The sequence below is a fragment of the Plasmodium falciparum genome (assembly GCF_000002765.6).
Source record: "Plasmodium falciparum 3D7 genome assembly, chromosome: 13".
Lineage (NCBI taxonomy): Eukaryota > Apicomplexa > Aconoidasida > Haemosporida > Plasmodiidae > Plasmodium > Plasmodium falciparum.
This window is the reverse complement of record NC_004331.3, coordinates 1,330,001-1,349,655: the sequence shown is the minus strand read 5'-3', so window position 1 is coordinate 1,349,655 and position 19,655 is coordinate 1,330,001. Positions and strand designations below refer to the sequence as shown.

Below are 19,655 nucleotides of genomic sequence, written 5' to 3'. Positions count from 1 at the left end.
TATATATATATATATAACATATACATATATATAACATATACATATATATAACATATTTTGTGTAATTTTTGTATACATGTTGGTACATTTATTTGTACATATGTATCATATTATACACATAAATTAAAAAATGTCATATCATTGTTTGTATTATGGAAGATTTATATTTAAAGGTGTCTTCCATATTATTATCTGTTATATTATTCAATTTAAATACTTTTTCGATAATACTAAGTTCTATGGCTGTAGTATCCATTCCACAAAATGCTGACCAATCATTAGCTACTAACCCTGATCCTATAAGATCACTTCCTCTATTTATAGTACCAGTGATTAATGGTATTTGTAATAGTTCTGATAATTCTTCGATTTCTTGTGATGAAGTCATTGCATGTAATAATCCTCCATTATTTGTAAAATAGGAATAGGTTCCTACTAATAAATTCCCTGCTATAGATGTTCGAAAGACTTCGATATCTAATACATCTTGTATTATTTCTTCAGTTTCTTTATCAATATCTGTATGTATTAAACCTACATAATCATTTGTTGTTATACAATTTCCTAAAGCTGATAATCTTTCTTCTATTCTTTTTATTTTTACATTTTCTGGTAAACAATTTCTCAAATGTAATAACTCTTGATCCGTGCATATACTAGAAACAAGAAGCCCTTTCCTATTACCGACACAAACCCGACCTATTACTCTGGTACCTCCTATAGTTGTATATACTAAGGGAATGTGTTGTGATAACTCGGATTCAAAAACACTAGAAAAATTTTCTGATCCTCCTAAAGCTACAAGAGCATATGAATTTGTTAATCTCGAAAAAACACCCACCTCATTCGAATTTTCAAACTGTACCCTGATAGCCATTATTTTTAAATTGTTTTATGACAAAAAATGAGTTATATATAATAAAATATGTGCGATAAATAATATATATGTTATATACACGACATATAATATTTGATTATTTATTTTTATTTTTTTTTTTTTATTATGGGGTCTAGAAGAATATATATAAATAAATAAATAAATATATATATATATATATATATATATATATATGTAATACCATTTAACACTATTTTATTGTTTTAAAAAAAATATAAAAAAATTATACGATTTTACAAAATATATAGATACAAACGTAACTCCACATATAATGTATAAAATTTACACAAAAATAAAATCGAAATATTTAATTACAAAAAAAAAAAAAATAAATAAATAAAAATAATAAAATGGAAAATATACATATATATATATATATATTTAATGGTAATAATAAAAAAAATTATATACAGTTTTAATTCCTTCAACATACAAAAAAATAAGTACACATATACATTTGTTTCTTTGTGAAATAACTATACTACAACGTGTCCAATATATTTTTATTTTTAAAATACTTTTTACTAATTTATTTTACATACAAAATAAATATATCTATATATCGTCCTTGTATACATTTTCATATTTCTAATAAGTACTTTATAAAATTGTCGACATTTATATTACACTTTTTATATTTAATAAAAACTTCATATAAAAGGAAATATATAAATATAAATATAAATATATTTATATGTATATGCATATATATACACGAAAAAAAGTAAAAAAAATACATATATATATATAATATATATATATTCTTTTTATATATACATATACAATACTGTTGTTAGGAATAAAAATAAATTCTCCTATTCACATATGCATCTCATTATTTTTATTATTTTTTATGGTTAAAATATAATCTTTCTTTTTGACTATATCATATATATATAACAAAATATTCTTCTTTTTATTCTTTTCTTTTATATTTAAAAAAAAGAAAAAGAAACATATATATAATATATATATATATATATATATATATATATATATATATTTTATGTACAATAGAATAAATATTAATTATATATAAATAAATAAAAAGCATGAAATTAAAGAATCATAACATTAAAAATTGAAATAAATATATTATATATTATATATATGTAATTATATAGAAATATACAAAGAAAGTATTAAAAAAAAAAAAAAGAAAAAAAAAGGAGATATTTATATACATATAATTATTAAGATACTTCTATATAATGTTACTAAAATATAGTAATAATATTTTTATTGCTTTTTTTTTTTTTTTCTTTCTTTCTTTATCTTAGTAGTATAATATTCCTTTTTTGTTAAAATGTTAAGAGAAACTTTTATAAATAAATTATAAAATATTAAAAAAATTAAAATATTTTATTTATAAAACATTTATATATTTTTTTTTCCGATATGTACAAATAATTTTATTTCATTATATGGCTCTATATATATATATATATATAAATCAAGCAAATAAAAATATATATAAAATATAAATATATTAATAAATGTAATTTTGAAATATATTTATGTTAAAAAGAAAAAAAAAAAAAAAAAAAAAAAACATACATAAATTTATATATATCATTATATGTAAATAATAAAAAAATTATACAATATTTATAATATATATATAATATAATATATATAAATATATATATTTATATATGTATAATATATAATATAAATATAATCATATTATTCTCATCATATAAGAAACGCCTCTTTATTTTAATTGTACATTTTTGTAGGTTTTTAAATAAAATCATATATTATTATATATTAATTATATATTTAATATAATATATGTATATATTATATATATATATATATATATATATATATTTTTTTCCTAATATTTTATTTAATGTAACTTCAAAAAATAGAAAGGAATATATATAGATGATGAGATTATTTATACAAATCTGTTTTTTTCCTTTTCTTGGTATATTATATAAATAATTTGCCTTTTCAGTATAAAAAATACAACATTTTTTTTTTTTTTGTTAGAAAGTGAACAACGGGTTAACAAAAAGTAATATTATATTATATATATATATATATATATATATATATATATATGTAAGGATTTAATTTTTTAGTAGGAACCTATTTCTTTATATTTGACATAATTTTATGATATATATTTTTTTTGTATATATGAATAATTCCATATAAAAAAAGGAAAATATAATAAACAATGTAGAATTATGGAATGGATTTTCAAATATAGTTTTTATTATAAATGTATATTATTTTTTTTGCTATTCTTTGAATATCGCATAAGGACATAATTCTATATTCGTTTACTTTTTTTATCTATGATTTTAGGATGGTTATATGTTACCATTTGGAAATATCAAAAAAATAAAATAAAATAAAAAAAAAAATATATATATGTATATATATTTATATATTAATATATATTAGTTACCATAAAATATTACATATATATATATATATATATATATTTACATTTGAGTCCTTATCAATGATAATATGTGCGAGGACAAAGAAACCCTCGCTAAGGTTTTGCAAACTATTTAGACGTTACTACATAAGAAAATTTTTAAAAAATAAAATTAAAGAGGATCTTATAAAAAAGAAAAGATATAAATATAAAGAACGTGAAAATGTAGATGGCACCCGCTTATATAATGAGGAACAGATAAATAGTTACAGTGACCAAAGTAATAATATAACGTTTGAAGAATTAGGTGTTGAAGATTGGTTAATAAAAATTAGTAAGAGTGTTCATATATTATATCCAACCAAAATCCAACAATTATGTTTACCTTTAATTATACAAGGGAAAAATGTAATTGGTTCTTCAGAAACAGGTAGTGGGAAAACTATATGTTATTGTTGGAGTATATTACAAGAATTAAATAAAAATGTTTATGGTATATTTTCGTTAATCTTATTACCGACAAGAGAATTAGTGTTTCAGATTATTGAACAATTTCATTTATATGGTAGTAAAATAGGTGTCATGATTCTATCTTGTATAGGTGGGTTTTCATTAATCGAGCAAAGAAAAAGTGTTATGACAAAACCACATATTATTGTTGGAACACCAGGGAGAATTAGCGATATATTAGAAAGCAGTATAGATATACAAAATTGTTTTAAAAGATTAAGGTTTTTAGTACTCGACGAAGCTGATTTGTTATTACAAAAATGTTTTGAAGATAAATTACAAAACATCCTAAATAATTTACCAAAGAATTATGCTAACGAAAGGAAAACATTATTCTTTAGTTCTACTATCACCAATTCATTACAATTATTAATAGACACTTTTCCATATAATAATTTAATTTTAGTTAATGTAAATAAAAAACAAAAACCTCCTAAAAACCTAGATCAAAGATATATTTATGTTGAAGAAATTGCACACATTACCTATCTAATTTATATCTTAAAAAATAAAGTTAATAATTTATCTGGTATTATATTTACAGCTAATAGTTATAAATGTGAACTTGTTTATACTGTTTTAAATATGTTAGGTATAGATAACGTGGATGCTATGCATTCCTCAAAAGATCAAAAAAACAGATTTGCAACATTAGCCAAATTTAAAAACGGATTATGTAAAATACTTGTTGCTACGGATATTATTAGTAGAGGTATAGATATTCCAAAAATCTCTTTTGTAATTAATTTTGATTTCCCAAATGATACTGTTCAATATATACACAGAGTTGGACGAACAGCCAGAGCTAACCGAAAGGGACTAGCCATTTCATTTATTGACAAAAAAGATGTCAATTCATTTAATCAAGTCAAAAATATAATGAAAGATAAATTAAAACCCTACACACTCAACAAAAAAGAAGTTCTGGAAAATATGTTTAAAATTGGACGAGTCATAAAAAAAGCAGAAATTATGCTAGAAGAAAAAAAAGATATAAAGAGAGAAAATGAAAGATTAAAGCATTATATTTTTCACAACGAATAAAATGCAAAAATAAATAAAATAAAATAAAATAAAATAATAAACAAAATCATGAACAAAATAATATTTTTTTTCAACCTGCACAAGTCAGGCAAAACATATATATGTATATATATATATATATATATATATAATATTTATTTATTTATTTATTATTTTTTTTTTTTTTTACTTATGCATATATATATATATATATATATATATATATTAAAATATTTTTTAATGAACCTTATAACAATAAAACATTTGTAAAATACGATTTAAATAAAAATATGATGATATTTATAAGATTAACTTGTGAATAAAATGAGCAATTCGGTTGATGATAATATATATATATATATATATATGTTATAATATTTTATTTATATTATATATATGTGGTTATAAAATTAAAAGGGCGCATTGTATATTAATGTTGGAAAAATAATAATATGGTATTGTTGAATAAATAATAAAAATTAAAGTTATCAAATGATAATATATACATATATACATATATTTTTTATTTTTATAAGATGAAACTTTTTTGTTGATTGTTTTAAAAATTATGTTAGAATAGAATATATTAACATAAAATAAATAAATGCATATATGCATAATTATATTATATCTATTTATGTATATTTTAGTAAGCCTTGTGATTTTTTTTATAATTTGCATGAATATAAAAAAAAAAAAAAAAAAAAAAAAATATATATATATATATATATATATTAAAATATTAAAATATTAATATGTTAATATGTTAATATGTTAATATGTTAATATGTTAATATGTTAATATGTTAATATATTATTATATATATAAATACATATGTACCATTCTTTATTTAAATTCCAATTTGTGTATTATCTCTTATGAACACACATTTTTATTTTCAAAAAGATTTTTTGTTGTTTAGAAATTTTCCCCGTTTTATTTTATATTTTTTATTTTTTCTGTTTAATTTTTTCATTTATATTTTTTTCATTTTTCTTTTTGGATACAAAAACTTAATAAATGTTTTTTTCCTTTTATCACTCCTCATTTTCATCTTTGTCATCTTTCTTCTTTTCTTTTTTTTCATTACTTTTGTATATGCTCGTACTTCTCCAAATATTTCCAAAGAATTATTATGAAGCTGGTACCTTGTCAATCCGAGTTATAAGAAAGAACACATTTAATCACTCTTATAATAATATAAAAAATATTCATTATATACATTGTGGATATCCTAATATTTTTAATAACTGTCGTAATTATTATATGAACAATTTTTACAACAATAATTTAAGTGCTCCATTCAAAAACAAAAATAATTATATGCATATATTTTTTAAAATAGTTGAGGGTAATAAAAAAAAAAAAAGAGAACATCCCTTTTTCAAATACTTATTTCATATGAACATGTTGGAAAAAAGTGGAGACAAAAAAAATACAGTGATAAGTAAAATTACTGAATCTTGCCAATATGGAGATATAAGAAAATATATGAATATGAAAAAAGAATCATTGGAAGAAGGAGAAAAAAACAAAAGTGGAGAGGAATATAATAAACACGTTGAACAAAACAATATTAAGGATGAGAAAATTCATTTTAAAGATGGTACATTTATAAAAAGCAAAGAAGAAGAAATAGAAAATGAGAAAGGTGGTACTATTTGTTTAAAAAAGGAAATACAAAAAAATGTTTTGGAAATAAATAATAATACATATAATAATGATACAAAATATTTAAGTAATCCAAAAGGAGTAACAAATAAAAGTAAACAATCAAAAAAAGAGATAGAAAAGAAAAAAAAAAAAAAAAATAATAATAATAATAATAATAATAATAATAAAATAAAATCTGAGAAATCTGCAAATGATACCAAAAATATCCCACCTATACCAAAAAATACAGAAGATAGATGGAATGATTATAATAAAATAAAAGAATATGCAAAAATAAGTAATGTTTATTTAGGTGCTCATATATCTGCATCAGGTGGTGTACAGAATGCTCCTATTAATTCTTTTAATATATCTGGTTTAGCATTTGCATTATTTTTAAAAAATCAACGTAAATGGGAAAGTGCAGCATTAACAAATGAAAACATAAAACAATTTGAAGAAAATTGTAAAAAGTATAATTTCGATAAAAATTTTATTTTACCTCATGGATCTTATCTAATAAATTTAGCAAATCCAGATAAAGAAAAAAGAGATAAATCATACTTATCTTTTTTAGATGATATAAAAAGATGTGAACAATTAAATATTAAATTATATAATTTTCATCCAGGATCTACTGTTGGACAATGTACGGTTGATGAAGGTATAAAAAATGTAGCTGACTGTATTAATAAGGTTCATAAAGAAACTAATAATGTTATTATAGTTTTAGAAAATTCTGCAGGTCAAAAAAATTCAGTAGGTTCCAAATTTGAACATTTAAGAGATATTATTAATCTAGTACATGACAAAGATAGAATTGGAGTATGTCTTGATACATGCCATACTTTCGCTGCAGGTTATAATATTAAAACCTTTGAAAATTTTGATAACGTCATGAAACAATTTGATGATATTGTTAATGTTAAATATTTAAAAGCTGTTCATTTAAATGATTCCAAATCTGATATAGGAAGTGGACTGGATAGACATGAAAATATTGGAAAAGGGAAATTAACTATGGATACTTTTAAATATATTATGAAATCCAAATATTTTAAAAATATTCCTATCATACTAGAAACACCAGATATAACAAATGATGAATCTATATATAAATATGAAATCCAAAATTTATATAAGTTATATTTTGAAAAGTGATATATATAAATATTATACATATATATATATATATATATATATATATATATATATATGTACAAATATATTTCTAAATATGTATATTTACATTTTTTTATTTATTCTTTTAATTTTATTGATAAAATCTTGTAAGTGGATAAAGTTTCCTGTATGAAAGTAAAAAAAAAAAAAAACAAAAAAAAAAAATCAAAACAAAGCAAAACAAAACAAAACAAAACAAAGCAAAACAAAACAAAACAAAGCAAAACAAAACAAAATGAAATAATAATAAAAGGATGAAAATATAAGAAGATAAATTCATCTCCAGGAAGTAATAAAATTTACTTATTTAATATGATATAATGTGATATATATTCATATTTGATCATTATCTTCTATTTGTAATTATTAAAGCATATATATACAAAATTGTTCCTTCAACTTATGAAAATAATACATAAAATATACAACAAAAGGAAAAAAAAAAAAAAAAAAAAAATTTATATTATAAGAATCATATTTAAACACACATACATATATATATATATATATATATATATATATAAACACCCTGTAGAGCCCTTTCAAAATCAATTATCTTCATTTTCTAAAAATGATGACATATCATCAAACTGTTGATCACCCAATTTTATTAAGTACTCTTTAAATTTTTCTGGAAGAACGGGCACATTTTTATCTTGCTCACATTTGGTATAATAATATTTAGAAACAAAACGAAAAGGAAGTGTAATGGATTCCTTATTATTTTTAAGAAAAATCTCTGGATCATCAACATATGGAATGTTTTCCAATTCGACATTATCATTCAAAATAATATAACAAACAAGAACAGCTGTATTCGTAGTCATTTGTATAGGACCCAAATTTCTTGATATGGGGAAATTAAAATTTCTTAATATTGATGTACGATCATCAGATGGAACATTTCCTAATATTCCTCCAAATAATAAAAAATCAATTTTATTTTTATCGTTACATGTTAATTTATTTTTTGCTTTCATGTCTAATAAACAAATGTTGCCTGACAATAGTTCATTCTTTAATTCATCTATTGACTTTTCATAACATGCTGGTTTATATTTACCATTTGTCAATTCACTAAAGTTTTCACAGAATTTTGTAAATATTACATTTTCATCTCTTACCGTTTCGCATATATGTATATATTCATGTATGCACCATTCCTCGAGTTCATCTAAATGTTCTATAATGTATTTGGTTGACATTTGTAGGAAAAAAAAAAAAAACAAAAAAAAAAAAAAAAAGGAAGATTGAAGATATATTCTGAGGTATTTGGAAATTTTATATATATATATATATATATATATATATATATTTTTTTTTTTTTTTTTTTTTTTTTTTTTTTTTTTTTTTGGCTATTCGAAATATTTTAGCTATTTGAAATATTTTGGCTATATTCTCTTACGAATTGACTTAATTTTTTTTTTTTTTCCTTTTTTAATTTTATTCTCTATTTTAAGAATTTTCTAACATTATAAAAACTTGATAACATAGGTTTTGTTTTGTTTTGTTTTGTTTTGTTGTTTTTTTTGTTTCTTGTTCTTTCATTTTATTTACAAAATGTAAAAATATTTAAATAAGAAAAAATAAATAGATATTATATATAGTATTAAAAACTTTTAGGATTTTGAGAAATAGTAGGGGACTGGAATATTCTGAATATTCTTTAAAGCCTACAAGAAAAATAAATAAATATTAATATATATATATATATATATATATTACATATATATGGTAATATATATTATAAGGGGGAAAAAATAAATATAAATGTAAATAAAAATTCAATTATATAATGATATGAAGGTTAAAAATAAAAATTAAAAACTAACATATAAATAAAAATATATATTATATATTAATATATATATATATATATATATATATATTTTTTTTTAAATATGTATAGTATATATATAAAAACATATAATATATATATATATATTTATTTATTTATTCATTTTTTTTTTTTTTTTTGTGAATATATAATATTCTTTTAAGTTATTCATAATTATAATATATCTGAAATTGTTCTATATATATATATATATATATATATATATATATATGTATATATTTTTATTTATTTATATATTACATTTTAATTATGTTTTTGTTTTTTTTTTCCTGTATTAATATATTATGTCAATAAGTCACAAATGATATAAATATATATCAAAACAGATAAAATAATAATATATATATATTTATATATATTTATATATTTATATATATTATTTATATATATTTATATATATATATATATATATGTGTGTGCTTATAATTTAATTTTTGAAATGGAAGATGATTATTACTTTTTTTTATTCCAAGAAGAAGAATCAGAACAAGTGAAAGAAGCAAAACAAGATCTTCACAATGCTTTAAAAAAGAACAGAGAGAAAATAAAAAATGTAAGTAATAATAAGCCAATGGAAAAAGCTTCCAACATTATATGGCTTGGACAAGATGATGATAATTTAAAGAATGAATATAAAAAACATAATGAAGGAAAACATAATAGAGATAGAAAGAAAAGTGCAGAAGATATTAATATTTTATCCTCTGATAAAAGGAATATAATAAATAGAAGAAATGATGAATTTACTAAAAAATATGAACAAGATAAATATCATTCATATGATGGTCGTCATGATAATGATGATAATGTAGATTCATTTCCCTTTAATGATATACAAAATAAAAAAAGAAAAAAAGAAACATCTTATTCAAAAAATGAGATGGAATATGGATATTGTGAACATAAAGATTCATTTGATAAATATAACAACAAAAAGAAAATTAGAAAAAATGATGACATGTATCATGAGCCTAATAATAATAATAATAATAATAATAATAAATATAATTATTATGGTAGTAATAATAATAATCACGATAATGTAGAACATAAAAAATTAAATAATAAAGAAGAAAATATAACTGATCCCAATGTTAAATATTTATCTAATTTGAATAATCAAAATAATTTAGATGATAAAGAGAAAAAAAATAAATTATTAGACTCAAAAGGAAGAAGTAATAATTCACATATTATTACGGTTTCATCAAATTCATCTCTTTCCTCGGATGATAGCACATCTACAAATTATTTACCTTCTTCGAAAAAAAGAAAGAATATAAATGAAACGTGTTATTCTAATAAATATTCAAAGGATTCAAATAATATAATAATAGAAGGTTCTGGATATAATATGAAAAAGAAATCTTTATCACGTAATAAAAGTTATAAAGAAGAAAAACGAAAAAACAGCAGCTTTTTATTAAATGATGCAAATGTTGAACATGGAATACATAACAAAGAATATGAAGCAAGAGATAGGAATACCACAAACAATGTATTAAAATCAAATATACATAAAAATATTTTAAAAAAATTTAAAATTAATTATAAGAATTTATCTTCTATGGAAAAAGAATATTATAATTATATGATAAAAAAATTAGATATAAATTATGATGATGAGAAGAAAGTATTATATACAGATTCTTTATTTAACGAAAAATTTTCCTATATGGTAAGTAAAGAAAATAAGAATTTCAATTTTTTAGGTTATTTAGAATATTCTTGTTTTTATATACTTGAATGGTTAACCCCCAGCAAAGAAGAGAAATTATTAAAACTTAAATCTTTAATAAAATTAGAGTTATTAGTCAAATCTCTTTTTCCAAAATCTAAGATCGAAGTGTTTGGTTCGTATACATCTGGATTATCATTACCCAGTAGTGATATTGATGTATGTATTATGAATATAAAAGAAAATGAATTAGATTGTTTATATATATTAGCCTATGCTTTAATAAAATTAAATATAGCATGTGATATAAGAATAATTAAAGATGCAAGAGTAAAGATATTAAAATATATTGATAAAGAATTAGGTGTCCAAATCGATATATGTATTAATCAAAAATCATCAAAAGAAACAACTGATTTTATAATAACTCAAATGAAAAAATATATATATTTAAGACCCTTAGTTTTATTATTAAAATTTTTTTTACATTCTAGAAATTTAAATGAAACATATATAGGAGGCATAGGTTCATTTCTTTTGTCATGTATGGTGTTACACTTTTTACAAATGCACACATCAACGTTTGATAATAATCATTTTAATAATACATATTTGATCAAGTTATTAATAGAATTCTTTTATTTCTATAGTATAGATTTTAAATTACATGATGCATGCATAGTAGTTCGAGGATTAGGCCATGTGTTACCAAGACGTTTAAGAAAAGAATATGAATATAATGATCAGCGTTTATGTTTTGAAAATCCTATAGATACATCTATAGATATAGGTAGAAATACTTATAGAATTAAATATATCTTGTATTTATTTAGTTATACATATTGTAATTTTATAAGCTTAATATCCAAATTAAGAAAACATTCGAATAATTTCCATTTCCCATATATTCCTAATGTCGATGAACAAAGCCATACAAAAAATAAAAAAAATGGAAAACCTTTAGAAAACAAAAATTGTAAAATAAATAATAATACAAAAAAAAATTATATATATGGTTCAAAGATTAAATCTAATTGTATCTACCCTCTATTTTATGGAAACATCTTTAATCCTGATAATATCATTTTTACCAAACGTTATAAAAAGAACTTCCCAAGTAATGATTGGGATATAAGACATTTTGATTTTATATTTACAAAACAGGAAATAAATAATATGTTTAATATGTCTTGTGAGGATCTAAACTCATATGTAAACATGGATTATATGATTATGAATACCTCTAGTATGTTGTATGCGAACATTGATAAAATATTTTCCCATTCATTTGACGTATATAATAATATATTTAAATATTCAACAAGTCATGATATATAAAATAAAAAATATAAAATAAAAACTAAAAAATGAAAAAGTAAAAAAATAAAATAATAAAAATAAAAAAATAAAAATAAAAATATATGCGTTTGCAAATGTACATATTATTTATATATATATATATATATATATTTATTTATTATTATTTTTTATTATTATTATTTTTTATTATTATTATTTTTTATTATTATTATTTTTTTTTTTTTTTTTTTTGAGTGGCACCTTCACTGGTGTAAATATTTTTTTGCTGCCAAATGAACATTTTGATCAAACAATGAACTCGTAATAATCCCATTCGGTTCATATAAAGGATTTAATAAAACCTTAATATAATTTTCATGTACTGTTTCAAAAAAGGATTTGATATGATCATCCGATGGGATATATATATTTGTATTGGTAAGGTTGGTTCCTCCTTCATTTCTATTTTTATATAATAATAAAAATTTCATATGACCAGGGGTACAATATGCTGATACACTATAATTATTAAAACTGTCAATATTTTTTAAAAACATACTAGAATTTTTCCATACTATTTCATCTAAAGAATCTAATGATTGATGAATTATGAACTGTGTTAAATGTTCAGATATATCTCTCTTACTATTTATTGATAAATCAGCTTCATATAATGGTATATCTCCCTTTCCAATTATGGTCAAAACAAAAACTTGACTTAAATTTGATGACATGCTTCCTGTACTTTTGTTCATTTATTTTTAGTAAATCTTTTTATTTACAACATTTACATATATATATATATATATATATATTTAATATTAAATAGTAAGCTATCCCGCAAAAGAATATAACTTAAGTACTTTTAAAGCACATCATAGAAAAAAAAAAAAAAAATAATTAATTAAATAAATAAATAAATAAACATATATATATTATATATATATGTATTTTTTTTTTTTTTTTTTTTTTTTTTTTTAAAGAAAAACCTTCAAACCTTCAAATCTTCAAATATTCAAGCATGTATACAAAAATTAATTCTGTTCTTATATCTATTACCTTTTTGTATTTTTTATTTAATTTTAATGTACATTCATGTCATAGGCATACGTAGATTCTCTTTTTACATTCATAACAAGGGAACGTAAACAAACAATCCTTTTAAAAAAACGTTTAATTTTAAGAAAAAGATATTTGGGGAGAGTATTTACATATTGTTAATACAATTAAAAATAAATGGGAAAAAAAAAATAAAAATAAAACAATAAATAAATATATGAAATATATATAATATATATATGTAATAAAAATATAATTAAGAAATATACATATACATATTATATATATGTAATACTCATAATATGTTAACACTTGATATATTATATATTTTCTATTATGTACATGAACTAAAACTAACCTTTTACATACCATCAAAAAAAAAAAAAAAAAAAAAAAAAAGAAAAAGAAAAAGAAAAAAAAAAAAAAAAAAATTTATGAAAAAGTTATTCTTATGCCTTCTCTTGAGTTGTTACAAACTTTGAATTATATCCATTTTTATTATGTTCATGCAAAATTTTTCAACTTGGGAACAAATTTTTTAATTTCCTTTTTGACCAGTACATTTTTTGACAATTTGCTTATTATCTTGCTTTTATCAATTAATAGGGTCTTACTTTTGGCTTCTTGAATTCTGCTTTTCAGTTCTTCGCTCTCCACACTATCTTCTGTAAAAATATATAAAATATAAAAAAAATACAACATATATAAATATGTCACAATGGATCGGGACACACATATGTAATATATATATATATATATATATATATATATATATATATATATGTATATTTTTTTTTTTTTTTTTTTTATTACGTGATGTTATACTTGGTGCTTCCTTTTTCTGGATTGGCAATTTAATCATCTTTGAAACGTCCTTTTCAATAGCTTTATTTCCTACCTCCTTTTTTTGTGTTTCGGATACACCTTTTTGTACCTCGCCTACTTTAGTTGTATCCCCTTCATTTTCTACCTTTGAATGTCTTAACTTAAAAAAAGAAAACATTGAACCTTTACTCGTTTTCTTCTTTTCACTAACTATTTCTCCTTTGGCTGTTGTTTCCTTTTTCATTGCAACATCATTTGCTTTACTTCCTTCAGCAATTTTGTTTTGTTCCATATCATTTTTATTTAGCACTGTTTTCGATATTTTTGCAAATTTTGATACTTTTGCACTATCTTCTTTTTTATTAAGAGGAGTGTCTTTTTTAAAGATGGAAAACTTGGGTTTGGTTCCTTCTTCGTTCTTTGTATTGCTCATGTTTGTTTCATCTGTTGAAGTTTTGGCTATCGTTTTGTTTAATAAAATTTTATTTAAATTTTCTTTTTTTAACTCCATTTTTATTTTTGGCAAAGGGATTTTGGGTTTACCTATTATGCCCTTACCATCTGCACTGTTATTATTATTTCCGTTGTTATCATTTTTATTTTCATTATTATTTTCGTTGCTTGCCGGTAGACCTTTTCCTTTCATTTCTATACTTTTCCCCATTGATATCATCTTCTTCTCATCATCTAACTTTTGTTCGATGGAATTACTCTTTGCCATCTCCTTCGTAACAATGCTTGGCTCCTTTTTTGCTAATGCAGGGAGCTTAATTTTTAAGATACCATCTTTTGCTTTTGAAATTTCCTTCTTTACAATATTATCTTTATTCTTATTTTCATCCTCTGGTTCCTTCTTTTCCACTTTATTTTCTTCAGTTAAATTTTTATCATCCTTGATTTCCTCATTTTCTGTTTTTCTCTTCAAAGTAAATGAAACATTCTCCTTTTCGATTTTATTGGACTCAATCTTGTTTGCAAAATTCTTGATAAAATTTTTTACAGAAAATGTTGAAGATATTTTATTTGTTTCTTCCACATTCTTATCACCTTCTTTTTTTTTATCGTCCACATTTCTGTTATTATTATCTGCAACATTTTCTTCTTTCTCCCTCTGCTTTTTACTTTCCTCTTCTGTATTATTATCTGCCTTTTCTTTTGACCCTTTTTAAAAATAAAAAAATAAATAAATAAATAAATATAAACATAAACATAAACATAAACATAAATATATATAAATATATAAATATATATATATATATATATATGAATAACATTTAATATATATATGTTTTATTTCCTACCTGACGATTCCAATTTTAGGGAGAAGGTCTTGAAGGACACCCGCTTTCCTCTTTGAATTGGAGCTGAGGTTTTCATTTTGCTTTCAAGAGGAGTTTTCTCCACTATAACCTTACTAAGGACAGCCGATTTTTGAAAACCTACCTTTCCTTTAGTAGATATCTTAATGTCATTCATTTTTTTTGACATATCTACATTAGATTTCGATACAACACCCTGAGAAACCATCCTACCTGTTGTATTATATTGAGTGTGTTTTACATTCTTAAAAAGCTGGGCAGGTAATATAGACTTAGATGGATATGGAGAAATTGTTACATAAATTTTTCCTATTATCATATCTGGTGTCGAATTATTCTTTTTAGAATATATATCCCAAATACTGTTTTTTATTAAAGTCTTCTCATTAATAAAAGAACATGAACATACACCAAGTAACTCCTTTGCATTTACATCATGTATGTCTATCATAAAGCTTGGAACATCTCCAGTTTTCTTCTGTGGTAATTTATTCAAATGTATTTTATTATCCACATTAAAAATATATTCACCTGTTGACATCACCTGATCAGGACTTTTAGGTTTGCTAACCCTTTGAACATCTTGAATAGCTGAATTAACGCTTTCATCGTCATATCGTACGACACATACAATTTTAGGATCATTCATATGGCAATTTATTTCTATGATACCTATATGTACATCGAAACCAGTCAAGTCCTGTACAATTAATGATTCATAAGAACTTCCTTTATCATTCATATTAATATTATTACTATTAAGATTACTATTAATGTTAATATTATTTTTATTTTCATTATGGGGAACCTTTTCTGCATCCTCCATATTTTTTATTATATCAGGATAATTGATAACAGCACTTTGCCCACTATGTACCATTCTTATTAAATCAGAAAAACGATGATCTGATAAAATATTCACATAATTATCACTTGTTATCATCATCTTATTATTATTATTATTACCACATGGAGGTAACCATCCATTTGATTCAGAAGGTACTACAGGTGGTATAGGAGGTATAGGAGGGCCTACAAAACTTTCATCTTTTAATAAACCAATAGATTGATAATATAACATTCCATATAATGAATTAAGACGTGGGTCAAGTGTTCGACAAGGATATATATAATCTAATAACATCTTTATTGTTTCTCCCTTCTTTCTTTTTATGTCAATTGTATTCATTACATTATCCTTATTTTCATTTATTTCAACAATTACTTGAGTACATACACCTGCAAAAGATTGTACTAAAGTATCTAATTGGATATATAACAAATCAATACGTCGTACTGTATCTATTAAATTACATTCATTTTCTTTAATACTATTTAATTTATCTTCCAGTTTTTTTGTATATAATTTATTCTTATCTAATGTTGCATATGCTTTATATAATTCCTTTTGTAAATAATAATTATTCTTATCTGAACATGTCCTTTTCTCCTTTTCGATTTGATATAAATTAAAATAATGTCTTATCTTATTTTCTAATTCTTCTAATATATTTTCTATTATTTCAGGTTCAGGTCGAAGACGACCATGTATTGTATCTCTTGTTAAACTACAACTATTCTTATTTAATTCCATAAAGTCGTTTAATGATTCGTCCCATACATCATCTTCACCACTCTTTTTTTTCTTTTTCATTTTTTTTAATTCACAAATTAAAATATCATAACTGGTAAAACCTCCAAAAAAAATAAAAAAAAAAAAAAATAAAAAAAAAAAAATAAAATAAAAAAAAAAAAAAAATAATAAATAAAAAAAAATAAATGTTATAAATTATTATATAAATTTAAAATAAACAAATATATACACATATATATATATATATATATATATATAATGACAACCTTGAATTTTTAATTTTTTTGAAAAATGATTATTTGTACATGCATAATAATTGTTACTATAACAAAGTGGAGGAAGAAGAAAATAAATAAATATAAATAAATAAATAAATATAAATAAATAAATATAAATAAATAAATAAATATATATATATATATATATATATATATATATATATATATATATATATTTATATATCCATTTTTCAATGGATATTTTATCCATAAACATATAGAACAATTTATCTATATATAAAACGATGTTGTTTAAAATAGTGGACGTCTTTTAAAAAAGTAATATACCCATAATTTTTTTTTTTTTTTTTTTTTTTGAAGAAGAGAAAAAAAAAAATGTATATATAATGATCTATTATATAAATTAATATTTTTATTATTTTTTTTCATTTATCTATTTTCTCATATTATATAACTGCCTCCATAGTTGTTAGAACAAATTATATGATCAACGTATTTTTTATTTTTATTTTTTTATTATTTTCTTTCTATGCACACGCACGTATTTGCACACATTGCCACGTAATTATATTATATTATATATATATATATATATATATATATATATATATATATATGTTTTTTTTTTTTTTTTTTTTTTTTTTTCCTGAAATGTTCATAATTTTGCTACATGATATATTTTTTATTTTCTCTATTTTGTCCTGAACAGTTCATATATTTTCAGACATTTTTTTTTTTTTTCTTTCTTTCCAAATATATATAAATATATATACACATATATATATATATATATATATTATAACAAATAGCCAATATATTATTATATCTACCCAATTTTGTATTAATATGTTTTAAAAATGTTAAGCATATAAAAAAAAAAAAAAAAAAAATTGTTCTATATAGAATTGCATAAATAAATTATAAAACAAAAAAAAGAAAAAGATTTTAACAGTGAATACAAATAAGTACACATATGTATGTAGGTATATAAGTTATTTTTTATTTATTTATTTATTGTGTCATACTAATAATGTTACCCATATTTATTCTTTTGGACGCTTCATAAAATTGAATTAATTTGAATTGCTATAGGGGTCGCTATCAAATAACCTATAACACCCCAAAAAAGTGATGCAAATATCAAATCAGATCTCCCTATCATTTCAGACATTAATGCAGCTGTTGTTGGTCCTCCTATATTTGCGTTAATGGCTAATAAAACTTCATCAATATATATAAATGCATGTTCAGATTTCGAAACAGAATTATATATATAGGAAAAAATAAAAGTACATAAGACATGAATTATTAATATACATGTTATAAATAAGACCAAAGGTTTTGCTACATTAAACACATTTTTTATATTTATTGATATTGCCGAAAGGGATAAATAATATATGGTTGTAAGTTTTAAAATGGTTGAATAATATTCTAATGATCTATGATATATATCCATAACAAAATTGATAATATGATTATTATTTAATATTTTATTCATAATGAATAATATATAATCTATTGTAAATATATATATAAATGTTATTATAAGTAAGAAAGGGGTTTTAATCTTATCCATATTAATATAAAAAGAAATATGTTTATATAAATACTCGAAATCATTTAATATCTTTCTTGTTAAGAAAAATATTAACATGATAGCGAAAAAATCACAAATAATTAGATGAATCCTATTATATATAAAAAAATAAGGAGACTCGATATAATGTCTTTCCTTATAATTTATATTATTGATATGATTTGTGAAAGAGCCGTATGATGTAAATAATGACTTTTTATTTATTAATTTTTGCTCTTCATCAGCATCATAATTTAGAATTAATGAATTATATATTTTATTTTTTATATATTCCTCCTGTTTTTCCAGTCCCTCTTGCTCTTTTCTATTTATTGAAAAAAGAGGATTATCATTATAACAATAAAAATATTTTCCATAATTTTTACATAGAGGTAACATCATAAGAAATATATTTGTAAACATATCATCTAATATAAATACACTATTTCTCAATGTAGTATTTAAATTTAACAAATCCGAAACTTCTATGAAATTAATAAACCCACCTATATAAGTAGACACCAAACAACAAGCAATATT

At 20.9% G+C, this 19,655-nt stretch overlaps 8 protein-coding genes across 8 annotated transcripts in view; 3 read left to right on the top strand and 5 right to left on the bottom strand.

Annotated features, from left to right (window-relative positions):
• Window positions 1-133: 133 nt before the first annotated feature.
• PF3D7_1332800 (eukaryotic translation initiation factor 6, putative) lies at window positions 134-877 on the bottom strand (the record flags this gene model as incomplete). Its single annotated transcript, XM_001350023.1, has 1 exon — window positions 134-877. One exon carries the CDS (start codon window positions 875-877, stop codon window positions 134-136), a length of 744 nt encoding a protein of 247 aa, XP_001350059.1.
• A 2,500-nt stretch (window positions 878-3,377) lies between these two features.
• PF3D7_1332700 (ATP-dependent RNA helicase DBP8, putative) lies at window positions 3,378-4,850 on the top strand (the record flags this gene model as incomplete). The annotated part of the gene is made up of 1 exon (XM_001350022.1): window positions 3,378-4,850. One exon carries the CDS (start codon window positions 3,378-3,380, stop codon window positions 4,848-4,850), a length of 1,473 nt encoding a protein of 490 aa, XP_001350058.1.
• Window positions 4,851-5,850: 1,000 nt separating this feature from the next.
• On the top strand, window positions 5,851-7,644 carry PF3D7_1332600 (DNA-(apurinic or apyrimidinic site) lyase 1, putative; the record flags this gene model as incomplete). The annotated part of the gene is made up of 1 exon (XM_001350021.1): window positions 5,851-7,644. The coding sequence occupies one exon, from the start codon at window positions 5,851-5,853 to the stop codon at window positions 7,642-7,644; it is 1,794 nt and encodes a 597-aa protein (XP_001350057.1).
• Window positions 7,645-8,213: 569 nt separating this feature from the next.
• PF3D7_1332500 (SAM-dependent RNA methyltransferase, putative) lies at window positions 8,214-8,870 on the bottom strand (the record flags this gene model as incomplete). Its single annotated transcript, XM_001350020.1, has 1 exon — window positions 8,214-8,870. One exon carries the CDS (start codon window positions 8,868-8,870, stop codon window positions 8,214-8,216), a length of 657 nt encoding a protein of 218 aa, XP_001350056.1.
• A 1,092-nt stretch (window positions 8,871-9,962) lies between these two features.
• Window positions 9,963-12,539, top strand: PF3D7_1332400 (nucleotidyltransferase, putative; the record flags this gene model as incomplete). The annotated part of the gene is made up of 1 exon (XM_001350019.1): window positions 9,963-12,539. The coding sequence occupies one exon, from the start codon at window positions 9,963-9,965 to the stop codon at window positions 12,537-12,539; it is 2,577 nt and encodes an 858-aa protein (XP_001350055.1).
• Window positions 12,540-12,763: 224 nt separating this feature from the next.
• On the bottom strand, window positions 12,764-13,255 carry PF3D7_1332300 (trafficking protein particle complex subunit 2, putative; the record flags this gene model as incomplete). The annotated part of the gene is made up of 1 exon (XM_001350018.1): window positions 12,764-13,255. One exon carries the CDS (start codon window positions 13,253-13,255, stop codon window positions 12,764-12,766), a length of 492 nt encoding a protein of 163 aa, XP_001350054.1.
• An 808-nt stretch (window positions 13,256-14,063) lies between these two features.
• On the bottom strand, window positions 14,064-17,357 carry PF3D7_1332200 (conserved protein, unknown function; the record flags this gene model as incomplete). Its single annotated transcript, XM_001350017.1, has 3 exons — window positions 14,064-14,224; window positions 14,373-15,545; window positions 15,686-17,357. 3 exons carry the CDS (start codon window positions 17,355-17,357, stop codon window positions 14,064-14,066), a joined length of 3,006 nt encoding a protein of 1,001 aa, XP_001350053.1.
• Window positions 17,358-18,596: 1,239 nt separating this feature from the next.
• The window catches only part of PF3D7_1332100 (conserved protein, unknown function), a gene marked incomplete at both ends in the record, with an annotated part of 1,569 nt that continues 510 nt past the window's right edge, over window positions 18,597-19,655 (bottom strand). Inside the window, one exon of the mRNA XM_001350016.1 lies at window positions 18,597-19,655. This exon is cut by the window's right edge and continues 510 nt beyond it. Within this exon, the coding sequence (XP_001350052.1) occupies window positions 18,597-19,655 (1,059 nt within the window).